Consider the following 24940-nt stretch of genomic DNA (forward strand, 5'->3'; position numbering starts at 1 on the left):
TGGAGCCTTTAGTCTGCTGGTTCTCAGTTCAAATTCTGTGATTATACATTCTAAAAGAAACAAGTATCGGGTCATACTGAAAACTGAAATGTTGACAACCTCTCAAAATGCATATCTATTTGATATTTTTATGCTTGCATTTATTCCAAAGAAAAACTAGAACTTGTTTTTCATTATTTCAGTCTGTTGTAGATAGTAATATTTGCCTGCTTAAAATATAGCCAACCCATCTGAGTTTAACAACCACAATAATGTAATATTCCTTTATTCTTTTGCAAATATCAAAAACAGTGTAGCATTTTAAAAAATTTTAAATTTGTATATATATTTTATCACATGTTCAATATTTGTTAAACCAATAGTAGTGTTTTAAATGGACTAGGGATTTTAGCTCTAGCGCACTTCCTGTTTACGTTCAGCAGAGCTGCAGCAATTGGCTATGTCAGCCTTCACCGAGGTCTTTCCTCTACTACTTTATCCAATTATATGAATTCCTACCACCAGCATGTCCCACCCTCTGTTACATCACTTTAATCACTCATGGCTCACTGCACAACTGGGGCAAGCAAAAGAGTGAGAGAATGGAGGGAGAAATGGTTGCTGTGAGGTGGATCTGATGCAAGCAGATGGAGTGATTTCAGCAGAAATTAAAAAGAGGAAGAGGGCAGATGGGAGGATACGTAGGAAATTGGAAGGAACCTTGCTGGGATTAGGTGGCAGAGTTTCTGTTTTAACAGCAGACTGATCAGCAGCAAATGGATGCAGGCGTTAAAGAAACAGAATTAATAAGGCAGATCTACAAGATGTTTTGGATTTTGTCCAGTCGCAGTAGGCTGGCAAATGCATTTTCAATGCTGTAGTTACAAACATGCATATCCGTTTAAATAAATCACCCTGAGCAATCTTGAGTAAATGTTTTGAAGAGATGTTTCACTAAACTCAACAGAAAAAATATTACTCATGAAATACGACAGTCAGCCAGGCCCAAACAGTCTTCTTCTGATGCACATGCTGTCCTCTTTACTGATTTGTCACTCTCTGATCAGGTATCTCTTCTCTCTTCCTTTATGCTGGTCACAGAGACGTAGCCCGGTAAGTGTCCTTTCCATCTGTCTAACTGGGGTGACACTAAATATATCATATGACTTCCTGTACCCTTCAGCAAGACTTGAAATTTTCTCAGTTAAAATAGGCATTTCTAAATTTTTATTTACTAATTCTTCAGATCTCTAGTCTTAAAGATGTTTTGGTTTTCCATGTTAAAGTACTATGCAAAATTTTTCTGTCTGCTTTGGTGATAATTTGCACTTTTGACAGCTGGCTCTTTGATGTCTCACTCCAGTCTCTCTCCATCGTGTCTCTTCATCTCCTCATGTGTGCCCCCTCCTTTCACACTCTCCTCTCACACACCCCACCCTTTGATTGCTCGTGGTGTCCTCCCCACTATGAATTTATACTTCTTTTGGGATCACAGCGGGAAAAAAATACAATAATGTCTGGATTATCACCTTGTCAGCCAAATTTAAGACCCAACTGTCTGTCTCACACTTTATGTGCTGTCACAAGCTACTTCTTACACATTAAAAAAAGCTTATAATTAAAGGCTTTGCTTTGATGCCAATCCACTGCTTTCTTGTTACAGCAGAGAACTTCTAAGATTAAAATTTTCTCTTATGTGAATCTAATAAAGTTTTTTTTTTTTCCCTAGTAAGCAGTAGGAGTATGTTTTATGATACAAACATGCAGGTGGTGCTGATCGCACTGTGGGTGGTAATAATTCAAGTATGCACAGGTCCTACATGTTCGTCCAGGAGGATTTAACGCTGAAATATAATTAAACCCAATTGAATTGCCTCCATTTTTATTACCAATACTGCAGTAACAAAATCTCACACTAACATTTTTTGGTTCATTAGTTCAGTGGGTTAAAAGGTCAGAAAAGACTGAAATAACTGCTTTTCCTAAATTCAAGCAGTTAATGGTCTTTCCAATTTATTTCGAAAGACCTTTGACCAAGGTTAATTTCATGTTTGGAGAGTTAAAGCTATCAAAATTACTTAAAATATGCTCAAAGAGTTTATGATGCAATGCACGTCCTGAGCCGTGTTTAGTTGCTTTTCATTCTTTGTTTCCAGGTGGAACCTCTAAGTCCACATAGAGCTGCACAATATCAGATTGCAGAGATATTACAATGTCTTCTCATTCTACTTTTCTGGGCTTACTTTTTAAACAACCGACTGGCATGTAGATAGAGGCATTGTTACAGACACTGGGGTCCCCAAGATGCAACTCTTTGCTGTAGTTCTCTGTAGCCAGCTTTGAAGGGAGGTTTTTTTTTTTTTTCTTGGTGATGAGATTAATTTATGCCCTCTTAAATCCTATAAGCCAGTTATGAAAAATGGGTTTTTGCGTCTGGTCATATTTAGACTCCCAAGGAATCAAAAAGTAAAAAGAAATAAAAATTCTTTAGTTTGTAGTAGGAGTAGGACAGTCTGAGGTCCCCCCCCCAAAAAAACATTAAAATTGATTATTTTACATTTGTGTTGGCATTGTGAGGGGGGTAAGTTATCTGTGATTTTGGAGAAAACTAAATATTAATGGTTGGCTTTCTCTACATATTTCACCATGGGATTAATTGACTTTAGGAAAAAAACTATGATGAAGGACCTTGAATTATTGCCACCTACTCTTTGAACAAGCCTAAAGCTGATTTTTTCATGTAAGTGAAATTAGGAATTACAAATACATATTTGCTTCATCTGAGCATAGAGGGAAAATGTAAATGTGTTACTTTGTACCGCTTCTTTTTAGCATTTTTATACTTTACTGTTTTTCCTTTTTTCCATGTGATAGGGTATTAAAAGGAACACATCTAGTAAGTAACATTCTTACTGCCCTTCAGTCCAGACTTGTATTTTTTTTTAGTAAAGCACTAAATATATAGGATATAAATATAAATAATGTTTTTGTTTCATGCTCCCAGGTGAGGAAATTGCCAGGCCAAGGCGTGCCGTTCCTGTTGCTCCCATTGCGGCCCCCACACCAGCTCCAGCACCACAACCACCCAGGTATGAGGCACGGTTCTCACTTTATGCATTTTATTTCTGAAACTTGATCAATTGCTGCTTGTGTATTAAGTAATTTTGCCATTTTGTCTTGTAAAAAGCCTTCAAAGCATTTATCATTAATTAAGACTGTTTCTGTGTAGCAGCTGTTGTACAGTCCTTAACAAGAAACTAAACTTTTTCACGTTTCTCACTGTGCAGCCACAAATTTTTTGATTTGATCATCCACTTGGAAAGAAAATTATTCAAGAGCTTATTTTAAATCAAATAAAAATTTGAAGTGCGACAGCATTTGTATTCGGGCTTGCTAAATAATTTCTTTGAAGAATCAACCCCGTACTGCAGTGAAGCTCAGAAATAGGACATTTTTTAGATAATGTTCTGGATATTATTACTCTTTGCTCTTCTGATGTAAAAGACCTCATTGCAAGACTGCCCCACTTTTACCATCTCTTAGGCATTTGAACAACTTCTTAGGAAAACAAAATAACATTTTTGTTGTTCTTGTGGGAATCTGTGCACTCCATTAAGCTTGCAAAGCTGTCAGTCTTCACAACAGTGGTGTGTATTGAGCGCTAAATCGAATATTACTCTTATATGAATGCCTAATAACAGTTGTTTATATTGTGAGTTCAGTGGAGGTGAATCATGCTGCAATGTTTCCAGTGGTTTGCTTGATTGTCAGCTTTTTTTTGTCCAGTTGTTTCAGTGTTCGTTGTTTTGTCTGTTGAGTCATGAGGAATCAGATAAGTCACATTGCCTCTTCTCTCTGCACATAGAGACAGAGATTAGTCACTGTATTTTCACATGACCAATGCAGTTATTGCAGTTTTTCTTCTTCTCAATACTGGCGCAAGAGTTTTCACAACTACTCCAAGAAGGTTCATGTATTTGTTTTTCATTCTATGGGTTTTTAATAAGTTACTATAGCCCACTATTTGTACTCTCTCCCTACTTGAAAGAAGTGCATTTATGAAACTTTCCAAATTGGTTATAATCATGTTAAAAAGGGCATTTTTTGCCAGTGCTGTACATGGTCAATGCGAGCAAACTTTTACTGCCTGACTCAAATTAAGTGAGTCAGGCAGTAAATTAAAATTAAATTAAATGCTGGATTTGTCACAATGAAAATTCTTGTTGAGTATAAATGGATTGGTCAACTGTTACATGCCATCAATAAAGTCTGGTGGAAATTTTAATTTGTGATGACAATTTGATGTCTTGCAATGCATTACCTGACTGTATTGTGTCATAGCTAGCTTAAAGTATTTAACTGACTATTTGGTGATATGACAACATTTTTCTTCTCTAACTCACTTTGTTGCCACTGCAGCAATCAGCAAACAGTCCCTGAAGACACCACAGCCTTATTTGGGCCTCCTTTAGAAACAGCCTTCGGAGAACAGAAAACTGAAGGTAACTGTTCTGTTCCTGTATTCACCATCCCTTTTTATCCTCTAAATATGTCTATGTTTTTGTCTGGATTGATTAATGGAGACTTTCTGAAAATATTCTTGATGTGTCTCTTTTGTTGTCAGCTTAGTCTTACTTGACTGTCAGCACATTTTTTCTTCGCCTTCCGCTCATCTCTTTACATAATTTTTCTCCTCTTGAACTCGCTCCAGTAGTTGTGAATTTAGCATGTCTTTGCTAAGGTCAAAGCTGAAGATAACTCCCCAAGGTTGTGCTTATTGGTTTATTGCAGGTTGGTTAATACATAGGTTTCATTGTCACTGCTAACATTCAGTTCTTTAGGTTTTCAGTTGCCTAGAGGATATTTAATATTGGCAGGCTATCAAAAAGCAATTAGCTGTTTCATAAGTTCCATCTCGGGCATAATGACCATAATGATGATATAAAATACCACTATACATTGATTCACACAGGTGTAGCTGCTCATGTGTAGTTCCATAATAGACATGCAGTACGTTTAAGTTTTGTTTGGCAGTTTGTTCATTCTGTACCATCGTTTTTTTTCTTCCAGTTAACACTTCTTAACTGCTAACTGATTATCTTACCTGATTTATTACTTTTATTACAAGCTGATTAATGTTTTATTCCCTACAATATATATATATATATATTTACAAGAATGAGAATCCCACTATTAATTGACCTTCTGTGTCCCCTCCTGCACTTAGTGGTTCTTTCTGAGCCCGATGTGTGGGGGACTTCTTTCTCAGAGCCTGAATCCCCTTTAACGAGGTCCTTCCCCACAGGAAGTAAGTTTCATTATTCCACATTGTGCCACAGCTCCTCGTCTGCCTTGAATGACTGCACCAGCTCGCCCTGTGAACTCCCTCATCATCTGACTAACAAACAGACTTAGCAAACAGTCCTGATCATGTGGTCATGATCCTCTCCACGTCCCACCAGAGTTGTTTCCTGTTTCACTTCATCAGCCATTACACACCCACGGCATTTATTATTGGTTGACGTGTGTTTTACAACAAAGGTTCTGTGCTCGTTTTGCACCAACTTCTTCCTCTTTTGCTGCCCTATTCTTGCACTTGGCATGGTGGTGACTGAATTGAATTGTAAGGTTCTGTGCTGCATGATGGATGGTTTTGTGTTCCCCTCGTAAGAAGTATTGTTGTTTTTTGACAGATATAGTAATTTCTGCTATCTAAAAAACCAAACATTCACTGTTTTTAAGTCATTGGATTAAAGTGTCAAGAGTGTCAGTTAATTTGCTGACACTCTTGTTGTTTTTTTTATTTGTACCAGAAATTTGCATCCCATGCAACACACCCTATAGTTACAAGAATATTGGAGCAATAATAGTTTTAATCTATAAACTATTCAATATCATTCTTAACATTTTTTCAGCTCCTCCCCCTCTTCCACCTAAGAATGTCCCAACTTCACCTCCAACAACAGGAGCCCCTTCTCCAGATGCTGCTGGTGAGAATTTCTTCTGTCTTTTTTAATTGTCATAAAATCTTTTAATAATAAACATGTCCAACCCTAATTTTATTTTAACAACCTACTGTGCATGAAATGGCTGAACAGACAATTTTTATGAGCTCTTTTTATAAAATCAAATTTAACATAAAATGCTTTACACAAGTTTTAAAAATACTGTCCAGCACTTTGGTGTAGTTAGTAGCCGCTTTATAAATAAATTGTCATTAATAAGTAAAGACAACATTTTAAATGGTTATCATTATATAAATATACTTATCAAATTTATAAAAATCAAAACTTTACATTCTGGAAATGTATAAATAAAGTAACATTTAATTTATCTCTGGTCTCTATTTCAGAAGCATCAGCAGATGCAAATGACTCAAGCAGGAAGCCCTCCATAGCAGACCTGGACAACATTTTTGGACCGGAGGTGGCTCCCCCTGCTGGTGAAGAAACAGACGACAAGTGGGTCTGCTTCAGTGAACACTCTCCCGCTGGACCACCAGCACCAAAGGAACCTGCACCACATATGCCCTCTTCACCACCTCCTCCTGAAGAGCCAGCACCTCCTCCACCAGCCTCCCCTCCTCCACCTGAATCCCCTGCTCCACCTCTACCTACATCACCTCCTCCTTTCCCCATCGCTCTTTCCCCAAAAGAAGACTCACCTCCTCCTCTTCCAACTTCCCCACCTCCATCAGAGGAGCCTTTCTTGCCTCCTATACGTTCAGGTCCCTCCACACCAGAAGACCAAAATCCACCCTCCATCGCCTCTTCTCCCCCACTTGCAACAAAGGAGCATACATCACCTCCAGCTTCCTCCCCTCCTCCTCTTAGTTCACCTGGTGGTGTCCCATCAGTCCCCGGCCCCAAGGATGGCACCCGTGAAGTGGTGACTCTGCCTTCTGAAGAACCCTCAGCTTCCTCAATCCCATCACCCCTTGTCCTCTCTCAAGAGGAGCAGTCTAAGAACACAAACGCCTCTCATCCCAAAGAGGAAGGAGGTGAAACGATCACCTCTCCCAAAGATGCCAGCCAGGAAAGTCGGACCACACCCCCACCGCCTCCTCCACCTCCAACGTACCGTGCAGTAGTTTCATCACCAGGTCCCACAAGTGGAGCAGGAGGGACAAATAGTGGTGAGTACTTAATTATATTGGAAGTTCTCAGATGCCATGTTATGATTTTGTATTGACTATAAAAACGTTTCAGTTCATTGGTGTTGAAAGGAACAGACTGCCAGATGGATTGTGGCGCCCTTGCTATTAAACTTGCACAGAGTGAACAGATGTTTGGAGGGGAGGGACTGTGTTGTTTTAACTCAGATGAATACAGAATGTTATTTTTCCACATTTGCTGAGTGATTTGTTTTTACTCAATTATTAGTTTTTAAAAAGCTACAAAGCTTTTGTTTTGCAGCAAAAATATTGTCTTATTTTTGCCATTTTGTTACCTTTATATATATCAAAAATTTATCTGTTATTTTTTTATTAGACAGAACTATAAACATTTGCTGTTCTTACAAGGATAAAAATAATTCAGTGTCCTATAAACATTTTGAACTCAAAGAGACGTGTTACGACCAGAAGCTGATGAATTAGAAGAATAACATTTTTGTTTTTCATTTTATGTTTAGAGATGAGACAAATAACATGACTTCATGATGGATTACTAATTAAAGTTCATTTGTACTCTGATTAACGTCTTAAGTCACATTCACTGTTTAGAAATGATGGTTGACAATAACTGTGGCACATGATATGTAGCATAAAACAACAACTATATGGGACATTTTTCTGAAATAATAGCCTTTTGTCAAGGTTTGATTATGCTACTGGAATAATTTGCCTTATTTTAAGGCTTTTGAAGAACATTTGTTACTCCAGGAAATGTACAATGCCCTGTTCCTTGTCATTTTATTTGCAGTTTTATTACTTAATTTAAGTTTAGTAAATTTCATTTGTAAAGTAACTTGCTGCAAGTGTTTTAATTGTGCGATTGAACTACATCTGAGCCTTGTTTGGTTTCTGCACTCATCTTCAGGTTCCTCCTCACCTGTAAGACCTTCCACCCCTTCGTCAGTCAACCCAACCCCACCCCCACCTCCGCCTCGGCCTCCTTCACGACCCAAGCTTCCTCCTGGGAAACCTGCTGTTGGAGATGTGGTAAGATCGACCTTGTATTTTTGTGATAAGTTTAAAATCAGTTGTAAGTCTAACTGGGAGTGTATTCATTTGTCTTCCACCTTCTGTTGCAAACAAGAAATCCTACAGAGGTTGAACATAAGAAGATAAAGACTTCTTTATATTTTTCCAAGCAGAACCCCATTTAAACATTGATTTAAAGGTCAGTATCAACCTAATTTTTGCCTTTTTCTTGTCTTGTCTATTTTTAGAACCGGCCATTCAGCCCACCAATCCACTCGGCGAGTCCTCCTCCCATTGCTCCGTTGGCACGAGCTGAGAGCACTTCCTCAATTTCCTCCACCAACTCCCTGAGTGCTGCCACCACACCTACTGTTAGCAAGGAGTTGTGTGTGTCTGTGACAGGTGTGTGAACCAGTTCTGACATTTGAAGGTTGTGCTAATATAAAAAAAAAATAGTTCACCTGCACTTGTGTAACACTAAATGTTTTATTTATGTTTGAACTTGCCTTCTGCTCTTGCTCCTTTTGTTTGAATCAACTTTTCTTTTACTTTTTTATTATTTAAATTGAAGTGTTAAGAAACTTGACATTTTTCACAGAAGAAATTGTTCATAAAGAAAGATTTTGTGTCAATTGGGCTGATTAAATTTCATACTTGCAAGCATGCTGAGTGTGAGTGATAGGTGAGAATATGAAGCAGGGTGTTGATTTTCACTCGCAAACATTCTTGAATGAATTAACGATAGAGCAGTTCATATTCCTTGATCTAAATTTAGAGTCTGTGTAAAGGAGCCTGCAGTGCAGAGTTGTGAGTGGATAAAAGCTAATCTCAGTAGGCTATAACATGGCTGAGTCATAGCAGCATGAAAAAAATTAACACCATGGAGCAGCGGGAGTTATATAAACTCAGAAAAGTCCCAGATTGCAGGTGGATTTTATTCAAACTGATTTTTAGAACCCATTACTTGAAGAATGCATAAAAGATCAGATATTTACCAGATTTCTAAATAATGTAATTATTACCTCAGGTGTTTAAAAACATTCTAGAGTCATTAGTTATTATACAAAGATAATACTAAAATGGAAAAGCAATGTGTTAGAAACTAAGTACACCAAATGCGAAACCACCTTTTGGCTAAAAAAATAAAATGTTATTTTATTTTATCCATCTTACATCGCTGTAAAAAAATGTTGATTCATTGCTCTTAACTGCATTGAGGTTCACAGACTTGTTTTGGCCCATCAAAGCATCCAAACATTTCAACCAATCATGACTTTTACCCTTGATTTAGCTTTCATTCATTTTGGGGTAACTTTGGGTAATGGCAAATCTGCTTGTATGATAATTAGACAATTTATAGTCATTACCTATTTTCTATTAAAATACCTTCTATTTAATGGTAAACCCCTGTAAGCGTTTCCGTTTCTCTGCTTTTAATTTTGACATTTTCCACAACTTTTTATTTAAGATCTCCATTTTCTATTTACATGCTTGATTGTTTGCTTATTTTTGAGCTTTTATTTGAAATTCTTTCTTTTTTTGTTTGTTTCGCTGTTTTGTCCCTTTGTTTGCTCTTTGGCTTATCAGAAGATGATGCTTATGTAGACAAACTGCCCACCTTTGAGAGGCACTTTGATTCATTTGCAGGTAAAGTTCAACTCCCACGGAGCACTTAGGGGGGGAATATGGAATGCTATAGGAGTCGATATGAAATCAATAACTTATCCATTGATAATTAATAATGTATTACCCCTACAATAAATGTGAACTAATAGCCAAACAACAGGCAATGCAGCTTTTTGGATTCATTCAGCAAACTGCGCACTGACATTTGAAGTGTGGAGAAAAAATGTCTACATTGGACCTCATCAAATATGTGTCTTTATCATTCCAGCTGATTGCTGTATCATCCATTTATGTATCCATATATATCCATCCATTAATATTTATGATGTACAAGCACATGGTCAACATATGTAAACTTCCTTTTGGCACTGTGAGTATTAAGTGCTTTCTTAAAGGCGTTGGTTTCATATTAACTGCATGGCATTTTATAAAGTGTGGGTATGGAGTGCTCTTCTGTGAGTTTTTCTGTTTGATGGTTTCTGCTGAGATTGATCTTGGTTGAGGACCTTAAAGGCCATTCTGGAGTGTTATGTATGCCATTTTGATGAATGTAAGTGAAAAGTGAAGGTATTTTAACAATAAAAGCAGGCCATTTTTCCAGTTCTCTTAGCTTATAACATTACATTAAGCTTTTTGGATCAAATACATGTATCAAATTGTCCAAAAGGGCCATGTTTTTGCCATTGTTGAAATACCTTGGGGTTTTTTTTCATCCACATCAGTTTTCCTCATTTTAATGTGAAGAGATACCATAAATACATGATATCCTTTTGCTTTTCAGTGAAAGTATCTCATCGTTTTGCTCTCATACCACATATTTAAAAGCATTTTGGTATTTATCTCACTGATGTGGCATTTTTTTCTCATCCTGTTTATTTCTCAGGTCAAAAATGCAACTAATAATGAAACCTGGTTAAATCACACAAGTTAAAAGAAATATTTGTTTCTCCATTCATCTGTTTGCCTGAGACTTTTCTCTCTGTCTTATGACTGTACACCAGTGACTGTCTTGCCCTGTCACCATGGTAGCCTCCTATCTCTCATATTTCAAGAGATTCCTTTCTTGTGCAGCAAAGTCTCTCCCAGATTCCTTTTGTCTCGGTATTCAACACCAGAAATGTTTCTGAGTGTTGTGTGTGCTGGGTTTCTGTGTGAGCTTGTCTGAAGGGCCCCTCACATGAGGGTTCTGAGATCAGAGTCTGGTTTGAAGTCTGGCATGAGAATCAGGTCGAATTAGACAAGCAGCTGTTTTGTATTCATGTCTGTCTCTCTACAACTGGAGTACAAGCCTCAAGTTTACCCAATCTCACTGAGGTGCCTTGATCTGTGACTTCCACCTTTCACACCTGCCACTCATTCACTCTCCAGGCACAGAGACCTTTGAACCCTTTCAAACACATCGAAGGACATATTGTGTTTTCCATATAATGGATTATGCTTATTTTGTTCCACCACTCTACATTCTTAGTCGGCTCACTCATTCATTAGCAGCGATTTGCCGCAACAAACGGATGATGAACAAAAAACAAGGTTTTGTCCTGCTGTTGAGCATAAGGACTGGATTAACAAAATATGTGTATTTTTTTTTTATTATTATTATTTTTCTTGCTGTTGTTATTCTAAGAGCCTTTCCAGTTATACAAAATCTTTATCTTGCCCAGAAATATTTGTTTGTATTTAATATTGTTCTGTGTTGCTAATTAAGCTTCAGAATACGCCAATACTTTGTTTTCCAACCAGAGCAAAGCACTATTATCCATTTTTCCTCATTTTTAATGCTCTTTTTCTGATATTTCTATGTTAGTCCCATTTTTCCACCTCAAACGGTCAAACTATCCAGACTTTCACTTGAAAAGGACGTCATTATAAGCAAAACTGTGAGTAAAGCCGTAATGTGGTTTGGACTTTCTAATTTCCAGATCATGTTTTTGCTTCGCACATTGTTTCTAAAATAAGTATTAAGATAATGTGTTGCTGTTGGCAAGTAGTGGGCCAGAAAAAAAAAAAATAGGTTAAACGGGACACATGTCATCACTGGGGTGATGACAGGGATATGTTCAAGTTTAGCCACACCTTTTGGGCTTTTTAAACAGATTTTCGTTCTCAATTTTCTTTCAAAGCAAGTTCCAGAGCCTGAAATGTGCGTTTCTGTTCTCCACCTTTTCTTCTCGTGGTTTAGTCTCTTGACTGCCTTCTGCAGTTTGTGTTAGTTCTGTTGAGGGCTGGCTTCACCAGCTGGAAAATTTACAAATCCTTTGGTCAATTTTCTGGTGGGACGTGACATTTCCCATCTACCTTAGTATTATTGCTTACATGAAAACTGCATTCCCCTGTAGTTGTGGTCTGCTTCAGCAGGATCAGAAATGGTTTAAGATTAGACCTCCAAATTCCCCTGATCTCAATTCAGTTAACTATTTGATGGTCTGGACAAACAAAGCAGATCCCTTCAGATCCCATTTCTTAACTTAAAGTCTTGAAGGATCTACTGCTAAGATCCTTAGACGTCTTCAGAGGTGATGATCCAACAGATCAAAGTTGTTTTGTCAGCAAAAAGGAACACACAAGTGATCATAATGTAATCTGCGTAAATTTCAAACACTGTAAATACCACAGATAAAAATTTGTCCGCTTGCTTCATGTTTTCAGTTTTGATCATAGTGTTGGTCACTTGAGACTCCACAGTCCCCTTTACTATTTAGCTCAACTCAATATTGAAATCCGTCCTGACCAACGTTCATCAGCACAAGCCTGGCTGTCCCTATGTCTACCCAAGTCCAGCAGTGTCTCATTCACCCAATTTTTGGCCGATATGCGTCTCTCCCATCTCGTCACATGTTCTGTCCTGGCAGTGTCTCAGCACTCCGCCTCTCCTCTCACCCGGTCCTCACCCTCCACGTTTCACTTCACCGTGACGTGTGATAGACCTTCCATGTGAGACTCATGCTTCTGTCCTTCTCTCCCCTTCTCACCCACCTCCCACCTTCTCATCCCTCTACCTCCTCCCTTTCACTGCCCCCCTCCACCCAACACAGAGAATGACCAGCCATCCCTTGTTTGGTTTGACAGAGGGAAGTTTTATTTAACCTTTGAAGGTAAGTTTCCTCGGTAACAGGGAAGCGTGCACACACATAAACACTCTTCTGAGTCTCATTCGTGCAAGCTTGGCCCTACCCTCTGCGCTGCCCTTTTCCTTAATCTCCTCCCTCAAAAGATCCTCCATTTTCTAACCCTCACCATGCTAAATATGTGGCTGAGCATTCCTTATCTGTACTATAATATATTTTTTGACATTTTTTTCTCTCTTTTGACATTGTTCGGTCTCATTTCATCTCCACTTTCCTTCTTGAAGATTCATCTTTCTTTGTGCACTTTACTAATCTATTTAGAATTACTTTTCCTCTTGGTGGTCTTCTAGTTTATTTGGTTAGATATAATTTTCTTTGATCTTGTCAAAAATACTGCAGCTATAAAATACATCTGGAATAAGCATGCAAATACTTGTCTTTTTCTCAGTCTGCCTTGCCATCATCTTCTGCACATAGTAATGCTTATTCGGGGAAAAAAGCAAACATCGATGTATTACAAATTGTACCAATAAATGAAATTGTACTTTGTAAAGGGGATGTTTTTCAGTCAAAAAGCAGAGAGAAATGTGTCATCTTTGTGCGTAATTTGCTGTTCAACCTTACTAACACTGGTATTTCTATTCATTATGAATGTGTGATGTTTCATTTTATGTCATTTCATTGTCATCTATAAATGTTTTGTCTTGATTTCATCCTTGCACTTTTGGATTGGAAGAGTGTAAAGTCCTGGCCTGGAACTTTTTAGTTACATATCTGCTCTCAATTTAAAAATGATTAAATCATCAATGATTATTTACTATAAGGTTTCATTTGGTCATTTGTGCACTATGTTTCATGCTAGTTTTAATTCTGTTTTTCTGTTGCTTTGTCCTGATTTTAGGCTGCTCCCGAGGACCGAGCCCTCTCACTATGGGGGCCCAGGACACACTTCCTGTGGCCGCGGCATTCACAGAGACTGTCAACGCCTTTTTTAAAGGAGCAGACCCCAGCAAGTACGTCTTTAATTTGACAACATCAAAAAATTGTATTTTGTCAGTTTATGGAGTTAATGTAAAGGATAATAGTTCATATTATTTACAAAAAGTGGCATGTCTCTGGTTTGACTTCAATATAGCATCTACAGCTATTGAAATATCCCTAGACACAGAAGTAGATATCCCTAGATAGAACATAAGAATGTTACAAATTATTTGGGTGATGTTTATCTGCGACTTACAACTTTTCTCTTTTCCAGGTGTGTTGTGAAGGTCATAGGTGAGATGGTTTTATCGTTTCCAGCAGGAATCACACGGCACTTTGCCAATAACCCGTCCCCTGCCGTGCTAACCTTCAGCATAACCAACTACAGTCGACTGGAGCATGTCCTGCCTAACCCCCAGCTGCTCTGCTGGTAATACCATCACCGTAAACTCACCACCTTGTTCAGACACCTTTTCACCTCAGACAGTATCGCTGTGAAGCAAGGAGCCTTTAAGGCTGAGGCCCTTATCATCTAACTTTATTATTTTAGCTTAAATGTTTAACATGAGTGCAATAAATGAACTAAACCTCACTAAATTCATATTACACCTTTAGACACACCTGCATTACATGTTTTGTTAACATTACCAGCATTACTTGTCTATTTAGTGAAATAAAATCTTATACTGGATATTAGAAATAGCAAATGTTGCACTTGCTGATGTTCAGTTTTCTATTGGATTGCTATTAACTACCCATTTATTAACCACTGAGATCAAGATGTACTGAGACTTTAAAAAGTTACAATTTTAAAACCTTTAAAATTTTGAACTTATTGTTCCTGTAGTTTATAGGTATTTTAAGTAAATGCCAGAGAAATGTCAAAGTAGCTGGCATTTTCTCCAGCCAGAGAGAAATATAGCACTGCCCCCTGTGCTACATAAAGGCTATAACACGTTCCCCTCACTTATAAAAAGATTAATGTTTGTTACCTTTATAACTAACTAAACTATTGTAGTTATTAATATGGTGTTAATTTTGCTTTGAGATTTTTAATGAATGATGAAGCAATGACATGAATCAATTTGACTTTAAATAGAAATCATTTATTTGGTTCATGAAAATGAATTCCTTGGTAAATCACCTATTGTGAGGCAGTTCAAGTTAGTTTTTTAAAAATCTGAATCTGCCTTCAAACACTTCCTTTTTGCTTGCTTATATTTTCCTTTTTGTGTTTGAAAGTCACAATTGTTCTGTGTGTTGTCTGTGTTGTGATTACTTTCTTTTACTCCACCAACCAGCGACACCACCACACAATCTAAAGCTGATTCAAAGGACTTCTGGGTGAATATGCCAAACCTGATATCTCATCTGAAGAAGGTGGCTGAGCAGAAGCCGCAGGCAACGTACTACAACGTTGACATGCTCAAGTATCAGGTCAGCTTGGCCAGAGACCAAACATTTGGTCCTTTTGAGAGAAATACATTTTCATAAAAAATGTATTTCTCTCAATACATGTCTGCTTTTAGGTATCAACGAATGGCCTCCAGTCAGCTCCTCTGAACCTGGCTGTGAGCTGGAGATGTGAGCCCACCAGCACTGACCTGAGGATAGATTACAAATATAACGGGGAGGCCATGTCTACGCCGATGGCTCTCAACAACGTCCAGTTTCTCGTCCCAATTGATGGAGGTGTTTCAAAGTTACAAGCTGTCCTACCTCCTGCTGTGTGGTATGCGTCAAATCATAAAATAGTTAATTATTACACACTGTCTAGCTTACAACGTAAAGATATTAGCTTTTAGGAAGTTCACATGAAATAAAACACATTCATATTTTAAATAAGAATGGAAAGAAAAACACATCAAACTTTCTTCGCATGATTTAAGATTTTATTCAGATACCATTTTGCTGAAAAAATGTTTCTATTTACCTTCGGTGTTAAATCTTAACATTAATTTTAAAACTTTCTATAGGCTTCAAATAAATATCCTTTCTATGTTTCCATCTCTGTCTATACAGGAATGGAGAGCAGCAAAGAATCCTATGGAAGATCCCTGATATCTCCAAGAAATCTGAAAACGGAGGTATAGTTAAGAGCTTTGAGATGAATTTCTGCCCACATTCAGATTCTGTTTCAGAAGCAAAATATATATTTATATAAATGTATGACTCTTGTATCTTTCAATATGTATTTTCTTGGCCCAGGTGTGGGATCCCTATTGGCACGCTTCCAACTAACAGAGGGTCCCAGTAAACCGGCTCCACTGGCGGTGCAGTTCACCAGTGAGGGCAGCAACCTATCAGGATGTGACATTGAACTGGCTGGACCAGGATATCGCTTCTCTCTAGTTAAAAAGAGGTTTGCTGCAGGTAAGTTTATCTGCATTCAAAACTTTATCCAAACAGAAAACATTTTTAAAAATATTTATAGACTTTGCTTCCATAGTTAAATTTTATTTATTTTTTATCAGTTCTATCTAGCTACTTTTAGGTGACCAAGTAAATGGACACAAATATCTTTTTTTAGTATTATTTAGGCTTGATCACATCAAACTTCTGACCTTCACGTGTTTTCTAGTTTTTCATTTGAATTATTTTGTTTAAAAGAATTTGGACAAAGTTTGAAGGTGTCTACAAACTATCATAATATATTAATATTATAAACAGAAACAACACAAAAACAAAACACAGTTTTGTTCACTCAAAACAAATCTGAAGTAGAGAGCTAATAAAAACAAAATCTACAGTACAAAAATAAAATCAAATTAAGGGAGAATCTGAAACCAATACTGATAGTGACTTGATATTGATGTTATTAATATTTTGGGCCGATCCACCCACCTCTAGTCTTAAGCTTATATGTTTTTTGTGTTATGTTAGGTAGTGATCATTACATGAATGACATAACAGATCTCTTACATTTTTCAATATAACTTGTGCACTGGGGTTTTTTTTGGATACAAACATTCTTCATGCAACATTAATACCTCTGTCACACTATTGTGTATCTGACTTTTGTTTTGTTGGCATAGGAAAACCTAATGTCATTGGACAGCAAAGCTCCTTCATCACCTTATAACCAATTTACCACTGTAGCATACACAGTCTGGCTGCCATGGATCTTTCCACACACACATTGTGTGCTGCACATGTGCAGTCGTGCTGCAGAATCAACACAGCTGTGACTCAAATATCGTATTAATGACCCAATAAAAGCAGTATTAATTTGTATCTTTCAGGAAAATACCTGGCTGACAATTGACCCCCACTAAGAGCAGCACTGTTAAACTGAACGACTGTCATGGACCAAGGTTAGCAACGCGACCAGAGGACAGACCCAAACCAGACACTCCTGTAACCCTTTCTGAACCCACACGACAGGTCTGCAGCCTACTCAGCAGTATTGTATAACTTGCATATAGCATTGTGGAACTGTTTCACGTCATGTAATTATAGTATTTGTACTCATCTCATACAAAACGTGTGTTGCTGCAGTTAGACACCTGGGTTCTTTCCTTCTCTAAAGTCTGTGCCTCTGTCTCCATCCTCCTCTGGTCAGTGTTTGGTGGAGTTATTTAAAGTTTCACTGCAGCTGCCTGACAGAAGACTTGGACAGAGCATTTTTCTTTGGTCTATGAAGAACTTTTTCGCAGTAACACATTTCAGCCCACACAGTTGAATCAGCACATACAGCAGTACGAAATGAGTTATGCTAGATCACAAACCTCAGAGCAAACATACTTTTGTTAATGATTGTTGTCAATGCATTAAAACAATCTAATAAAAGCAAATTCAAGTAGCTACATGAACATAGTTTTTCAAGGATTACATACTGGTACTACAGGGTCTTGCGACTTGTACTGATGCAACAATCGGATAATTCTATCTCTTAATTGCACACTTTTACTGAGAAGTGTTAGGCAGCTGCATTGATGAGTCAGTTCACTGGTTGAAAATACAAAAAATCTAAATAAAAAGTAAGCAGGGTTTTCCTGTCAGAACAAAAGAATTGTACAGTGTCATTTTAACATGTATCTCAAAGGGCGTTTGGTGTTTTCCTTGTATTGTCAGATAGCCTTTCTGTTGTTCCCAGAACAGCAGTGTTAGACACCAGAGTTACATGACAGCATTCTATTTTTATTTATTGATGACGATTTGTTGTATAAAACATGCGATTCTGTATATGAATAGAATCTGAATGGTATCACACAACTTGGAACCCTTAAATGTATAAATATTGAATTCTCTTGCATTTTTGTTATCTGTGTAGTTGGGTAACCTTGTGTACAGTATAAGGTATAATTTTTTGAATTTATTTCAGATATAATTTTTTAACTCAAGTGCAACAGAGGATTTGAGCTATAAATGGGTGGGGGGTCGTGGGGTAATTTAAAGAAAATGATGAATATCTTCCTGGATGCCGCGTTATGCTTTGTGAAAGCAGTGTTATCGTAGAGTTAGAAGTCCACACTTCAATAAAGTTATATGTGTACGTTTTATTTTGAAAGTTCATGCTTACCAGCTACCCCTTCTATACCTTCTTTAGAGGTTATTCACCCATTCATAGTTTTTATACAATCACTTCTATTGCACATATATAAGAATCTTTTGCAGTTGGGAATAGCCGTTTATTCACGTAAATCGAATCAGCTCAACTTTTCTGCAACTTGCTTAGAAATCAGGTAGGAGTGGCTGTTTGGCATTACAAGCTGTTAATGAGGGCATAACAAAAGTCGTGTTTCCAACGTCCAGAGTAGTTTTTCTGAGCCATTTATTTTTACCCACTTCTATTTTAACTTGATCTGCCCGAGTGAAAGTTTAAACCAAAACAGGTGTTTTGTGTTTTAATTTGTTTATGTGGAAATGTTTTACGTTTGTTTTGAGGCACAATAAAAGCAATTATACCACCATAAGAATGTTTATTTTTAACTAATTAGATGTTTTTAAAGATTGCATGTTTGCAATGTTATTTTAAGACATATGGCATTGATTTAATTCATCATATGTCTGATAATGTGTTATGTTTCCTCGGCGTTTCGGGAGATCGTAATATTGTGTCCAAGTAAAACACTGAAAAAATATCAGACATGTTGGTTATAACAGCAGAGTACTTCTGTTTATCTCTCATCTGCCATGAATATAATTAAAGGTTTTTGCAGCTGTAGAGTACATTTGAAACCCTTTACAGTTAAACCTTCAAATGGAGATTGAAATGACTTTATATAAGACGAAGAGAAGTCGCTGTAAAATAAGAATCAGTTATAGTTTGCATTCCTGAAAAATAAGTACTTAATGAGAACATTTTGTAGAGAATCTACACTTGTGAGTTGCAGACTAATGACTGAGTCAAGCGACTTTTTTCTACATAAACTGCACTGCAGGCAAAAACAACCCAGGGTGAACCGGGAGTTCACAGTCATTAGTTTTTAAGGGGATAATGGTTCAGGAAAACATAATTATGTTGACAAAGCACGTACAAACTTAACATTACTGTCTTCTGTCCAAGATGTTGGAGTCAGTTTCCACCTGCAGGTTGTTGGATTTGCCAGATAGCAGTAGAATGTCATGTGTGAGCACCATAAAACAGGCCGTTTTAAAGCTAGTTGGTTGCAGCAACTGAACTTTCAAAGAGTAAAACTGGCATATACACACTGAAATGTTTGACATTTTAGAATTATCATTACCTTTTATATCTGCCTGGGGTCTGTTCACTTAGCATAAAGACTGTGTTTATATATATTTATTGAATATTTCCTAGCCAGTACCTATAAGACTCAGAGTATCACACATTTTCTTTTCTTAACTGAAGATATCAATCTATCCTAATGAAAAAGTGTAACGTGCACCTTAATAAAGCTTCAGAGGTTCCTTTATGTGGATTAGTATAATGCAGCTGTTTTTAAATCAAACCAAGAGGATTTTTATCCGTCTCCGTTACAGTTGTAACAGTTTTGGCGCTGTTACAACTGGCTCAAGCTTTTATTGATTCACAATTTTAATTATGTGAATCCCCTTGGCTTACCAAATAGCTGAAAAAATCACAAGATTCCCTTTAATTTTACATGTCTTACTAATTGATTATAAGATAGATTACTCAGATGCAAAAATATTACATATTTTTTCTAATAACAGTCAAAAACTGCTAGCAAGTATTCATTAGCATCAGCATTGGTTACTCTTGCCTCCTGGCAGCCTCATGAGACTTGTTCACTTTTGAATAATGCTACATTTGCTGTTTCCCCCTGATTGCAGTCTTTATGCTAAGATAAGCTAACAATAAGTTTGTGATAAATTCTAGGTATAAATAGCAGCCCCTGAAGCTGGAGTTCCCAGTTTAGAAAGTCAAACCTCCTTGAGCTATCCAGGATGTAAATCCAATATGGCTGCCATGCATATACAAGAACTAAAAATTTGCAATTGTAGATTTTTGCTTTCAAATTGAATGCACTCAACATCCAACTTCCAAGGCAAATGGATGGCAGTATTAACAAACCCAAAATGTCAAGCAGTTTCTTTCAAATATAACATGTACAACAATAAAAAATAAATAAATAAATAAAATTCTCATCTGCAAATAAGTTTACTGGGACCAGCTTGTTTCTTGTACCCTCCAAGTAAAAGAGAAACTTTAATCCAGTAAATAAAAGTACTACTAGATACTACTAGCCTTTGGTTTTTACCAGTTATACTTTTCACCTGATGCCAATGGTATCTAACTCCCAGAATAAACCTTATGCAGCACACCCAGTTGATCATGCCAGCGCTTGAATTCATGGCTTTAATTTTCTTATATGTAATGGTCTCTGTGAGATGACTTGATTTGAATGAGGGTGTGAAGCAAGGTAAAGTAGACCAAAATTCTATTTTTGTTTTGTTTTTGTATTTTGTGTGCATTTGCGTGTGTGTGTGTGTACCCCGGACAGTCAGTCCTGTGTTGAGGATAATAAGATGAATATTTTTAAAATGCAGAAAAATATATTATTGTTTAATGTGAGAACAACAACACTGTGCTAATTATGTTCAACTTCCTAAATGCTCTGAAACGTGAAGAACAAAGTCTGTGTATGAAGTGGAACTGAAAACTGTATGTGGTGTACTGTTTGTCTGCATTCTGCTAAATGTAACCAATCACAGTCTTGTGACTAACTCGAAAGGGGAAAACAAATCTGTAAATCTAATAATTTTGACTTATGAAGTACTTTTGACTGAATATAGTTTGCATTGTAAATATATTTAGAGAATAAAGAGCTGGGCTGCACAATTAAATTCAAACGTTTTGGGTTTTTGCAGATATTTTATGTTCTTCTGTGCAGACCCAATATAAGGGAACATAGAAGATGAATTTTGAAGATGACTGATTGGTGCCATTTAGCTTCCAGTGAAACCTTCATCTGATGATAATAGCTTTTATGTTGAATAGATACCATGTCCAACAGGACTCTGTTATCTTTTGTATGCATTGTGAGATTTTCAGTGCAACAGTCACTACAGCATTATCTGCCAATGCCCACAATAGGCAATGCTAATCATGTAAGCATTTTAAATTGTCATACTCAATAGCTTAAGCTTTTTATCAGTTTGAAAGACACAACCAAAGTCTTTAATTGGTTTAAATTAAATTTGAAAAATAAAATCGAAATATGTGAGCAATTTCCTTCTCCTCATCCCAGTGATGATTTTTTCTGCCTGTAGTTATTGCATGCAGAGCATGCAGTTAAAAGTGAGGCATCTGTGGTGATAGGTAGTACTGAAAAGACATGTTGTGCTGAGTGTCACTCACCTTGGGTTATGTTGAAAAGAGAGCAGGGAGTGGCTTTTTTGTCTGTGAGAAGCCAGGATGCTTCTTTTTGGTTCTGTGCAGTTAACCTCAACTCACGTGCAAGCTGTTTGTACAGAACATAACAACGCTAAGATAAACTGAAAAAATTAGTTTGCTTCTTTCCAAAACCAATAAAAAGTATAACTGGATGCTTGTTTTTGAGTCACTTTGTGTCTTTGTTGAATTATCTCTTTCTCTCTGAAGATTGTGCAGAAAAACAGGTATTGCAAATTTATCATTTAATCATATCTGTTTTTATTGTAGAATTTTTCTTTAAATTTTAGTGTGGTTTGTATATATTATTTGTATATGTTCCTATATTATCAGTAATTAAATTTATTGAGTGAAATTAAATTTAAATCTAATTTCACTCCAAGTAATATTTATATTATTTAGAAAATTTCAGATTTTATCCAGTTGATTTAATTTTGTCTCTGGTTGCTTTTGTAATTTGTCTTTTTGAATTACTTTCATTAATTCTTCTCTGAACCAGCTGTCATCTGAGGTTCTGAGAAAACTAATTTCAGTTTGAGTAACACCGTCATACCAAACTCAGCAGCAGCTTCCCAAGATCTTTTGTTTTTGTTCTGGAGTTAAATAACACATTTTCTAACATTTTCAGTTATTTGAACAGATGAATGTAGCCCCTCAAGGCCTGCAAATTGTACACAAAGATGAATCAGACTTATGGAGATTTGCAAGAACATTTATTTTTCTTATAACAATTAAATCATAAGTGTTAGACATAAAAGCAGAATTGGAAGCTATACAAACTTGCACCACAGTTATTTTATTCTGCACACATATATGAGACATTAGGTGTTATTTGCCATCTAAGACCTGACGAAGTGTCTTGGAGATCATAGACGACTGTCTTAATTGATCTGCAATTAATACACTCCTATAAACTCTAATACAAGTTCTACTTAAAATATATTCAGTCATGTATTTATTGATAAAGTTATTGAGCTCAAATTCTCACAAAAGTTCACAGATGCTCCACATATGGAGCATCTCTTTTCTACAACGATCATATTAGACGTCAGAGTGAAATTTAGGTTTTAAGGCAAGATGGGAGACAAGGCAGTTATTTTGGTCACTGAGAGTAAAAATCAAAGACCAAATAGTCATCAGCACAAGTAGGTGAGTTCGCTTTTCCTGCAGCCCACCTGACAGCACAAGTTTGTCAGGATGTTGTTTATGTCCCGTTTGCTCCAGTTAGATCCCGGGATGCTAAGGTTTTCCAAGCTGTTCTGCTCCCCTGAAGACAGACCTGGAGCGACAGAACAGAGAAATGGATGCAGAATTAGAACCAACATGACAATAAAACTAAACCATCTGGAAAACATTAATTACGTCTTTATTTAAATATTTTCAAGAGTGTAAATAACAAGCAACTGTTTTCATATATGTTCTATGTAATTTATATTCATATTCTCAATGAAAGGACATCCTAGATGACTGCTATTTATCTTCAACAGTGTCTGTTTCCTTCTTGTAATTACCCTGATTGACACTCTAACCAGATTTGTCTGACAAGACAGTAAGAGAAGGACTGCCTTGGGGAACAGCCGCCTACTCAATTGACATATGACCTTTTCTGGCATAATAGAGTTGAACATGCCTCTGTGGGGAGACACCTGTCTCCCATCACACCCACAGCCCAATTAATACTATTACACAAAGCCGTAAAGAGAGCTGAAAAAGAATATATTTCCACATGCAATAAACCTACTAACATACTCATCAGGAATATATTTTTGTATCATTCTCAAACAAGAAACATCCAACTATTTCTATGACATAGATGGTAATTTTTAAGAAAATGTTTTGCATAAAATCGAGTTGATTCATAACAAGATAAAACATTAGTTTGTGTCATTCTGTTCCACATAGTGAACATATTTGTATTTAAAACATAAGATTAAATCTAAAGTTAGAGAGTGAAAGCTAAAGCTCTCACCGCCCATGTCTGGTTCACTGAAGAATCTCCTCCAACGGGAGCCTCCACAGGTGTAGACCACAGCCCTCAGAAACTCCCGACCACACAGCTTCACTGCCTGCATTTCTGCTCTTGCCTGGTCCACACACACCACTACGCAGAAGAGCAGAGCCAAAACCGCCAGCAGACGCATAGTGGATGACTTCCAAACCCCCTGTAGATGCTCTGTTGTTTTCTTTTTCTTCCTTGTGTTCTTCAAGAGTCTCTCGTAGCTTGCAACTCCCTCAGCGATCTTCTGCATTCATCCTCGTTTGTTATATACTATCCACCTGATCATCCAATGACCTCATCTTCTCTCCACCCCCCCCATTCCAACTTGCCCTTAGCCCATCCCAGTGACACGTAAACACATGCATGCATACTCTTTATGTTTCCGGTTATCTTCATGATCACCACTTCCCGCCATCTGAAACAGACTTACAACCTCCAGCCTTTTACGACCCCCCTGCTTAAATGATGTGCAGACTCGTCAGGCTCCCTTGGTTTACCTAATTTAAGGCCGAAATTGCACTGACCTTTGCAACGCTGGCCAATCATAGGAACCCAACCAATTCCCTCCTGGAGTCAAACAGGTGTTTTCTGTCTTTATAACTCTCTGATGGCCAGGTTGTCTTTCCCTTTACAGCTGTTTTGGTCTCATAAGAGGAAAAAAATCAATGTTTACAGTTCATCATGGAGTCATTATGGTGTGGATGATGGAGAGATAAGATACTTGGTGTGACATCTCTGTCTCGATCATTAGTTCAGGTCCCACTTAGGACCTTTCTGAAAGAAAAAAATATATTTTGTTCAAAAACAAGGTATATTTAAACATTGACACAGTACAGATTTTCCATTGTTTATCCTAGCTGTAGTTGTTGTCATTACTGTAGCAGTTGCAACAAGCTTTACCAAATCTTGAGCCAATGAGTCTCATCGGTAGCTAAGAATTTGCACAAATAAAATTTGTGGAAATTGAATAAAGAAACACCCTGTGTACACATAATAAAATTATTTTACTAGATCATGTAATGAAAATTAACACTGTTTCCAGCTGTTGTGCAATAAAGAACAGCCTTATTGATTAAAATATTACCAAAAGTTGAGAATATAAGATAGTGATGATGACATTCTTTGAAGTCCATAAACAAGCAACCACATTCTGTCTTTACTGCCTTTACGAGCATTGTGGTTCTACAGTTTTCCTTTCTCATTGAAAGTACTCCCAATTAACTGCTCCTGGATTTAATGGACTCTCATGCTGAACTTAAAAAGGAATGTTTTCTGGATTTGTATTTGCTTCAGTGTTTGTCTTTACTGGATGAAGCGACTAATAGAGCTAT

The 24940-nt window shown here is 37.1% G+C and overlaps 2 protein-coding genes across 3 annotated transcripts in view; one reads left to right on the top strand and one right to left on the bottom strand.

Annotated features, from left to right (window-relative positions):
- The window catches only part of sgip1a (SH3GL interacting endocytic adaptor 1a), a 73443-nt gene extending 51678 nt beyond the window's left edge, over positions 1-21765 (top strand). For both annotated transcript variants that reach the window (XM_044129148.1, XM_044129149.1), the window contains 18 exons: positions 1081-1092; positions 2854-2875; positions 2984-3068; positions 4399-4481; positions 5207-5287; positions 5895-5969; positions 6332-7114; positions 8019-8140; positions 8371-8524; positions 9710-9769; positions 12781-12840; positions 13715-13826; positions 14069-14224; positions 15096-15231; positions 15324-15526; positions 15817-15881; positions 16003-16167; positions 17037-21765. In XM_044129148.1, the coding sequence (XP_043985083.1) occupies positions 1081-1092; positions 2854-2875; positions 2984-3068; positions 4399-4481; positions 5207-5287; positions 5895-5969; positions 6332-7114; positions 8019-8140; positions 8371-8524; positions 9710-9769; positions 12781-12840; positions 13715-13826; positions 14069-14224; positions 15096-15231; positions 15324-15526; positions 15817-15881; positions 16003-16167; positions 17037-17059 (2397 nt within the window). In that variant the 3' untranslated portion in view covers positions 17060-21765. The remainder of the gene's footprint in view (positions 1-1080; positions 1093-2853; positions 2876-2983; positions 3069-4398; positions 4482-5206; positions 5288-5894; positions 5970-6331; positions 7115-8018; positions 8141-8370; positions 8525-9709; positions 9770-12780; positions 12841-13714; positions 13827-14068; positions 14225-15095; positions 15232-15323; positions 15527-15816; positions 15882-16002; positions 16168-17036) is intronic.
- Positions 21766-22313: 548 nt separating this feature from the next.
- On the bottom strand, positions 22314-23859 carry insl5a (insulin-like 5a). The gene is made up of 2 exons (XM_044129109.1): positions 23580-23859; positions 22314-22889 (listed from the first exon to the last, which is right to left on the bottom strand). Exons 1-2 carry the CDS (start codon positions 23857-23859, stop codon positions 22747-22749), a joined length of 423 nt encoding a protein of 140 aa, XP_043985044.1. The 3' UTR covers positions 22314-22746.
- Between the last annotated feature and the right edge of the window lie 1081 nt (positions 23860-24940).

Source organism: Gambusia affinis, linkage group LG10, assembly GCF_019740435.1.
Source record: "Gambusia affinis linkage group LG10, SWU_Gaff_1.0, whole genome shotgun sequence".
Lineage (NCBI taxonomy): Eukaryota > Metazoa > Chordata > Actinopteri > Cyprinodontiformes > Poeciliidae > Gambusia > Gambusia affinis.

Coding starts and splice junctions, on each gene's coding strand:
- insl5a (XM_044129109.1), bottom strand. CDS start 23,859: ATGCAGAAGATCGCTGAGGGAGTTGCAAGCTACGAGAGACTCTTGAAG. Junction 22,890..23,579: donor CAGTGAACCAGACATGGGCG/GTGAGAGCTTTA, acceptor CTGTCGCTCCAG/GTCTGTCTTCAGGGGAGCAG.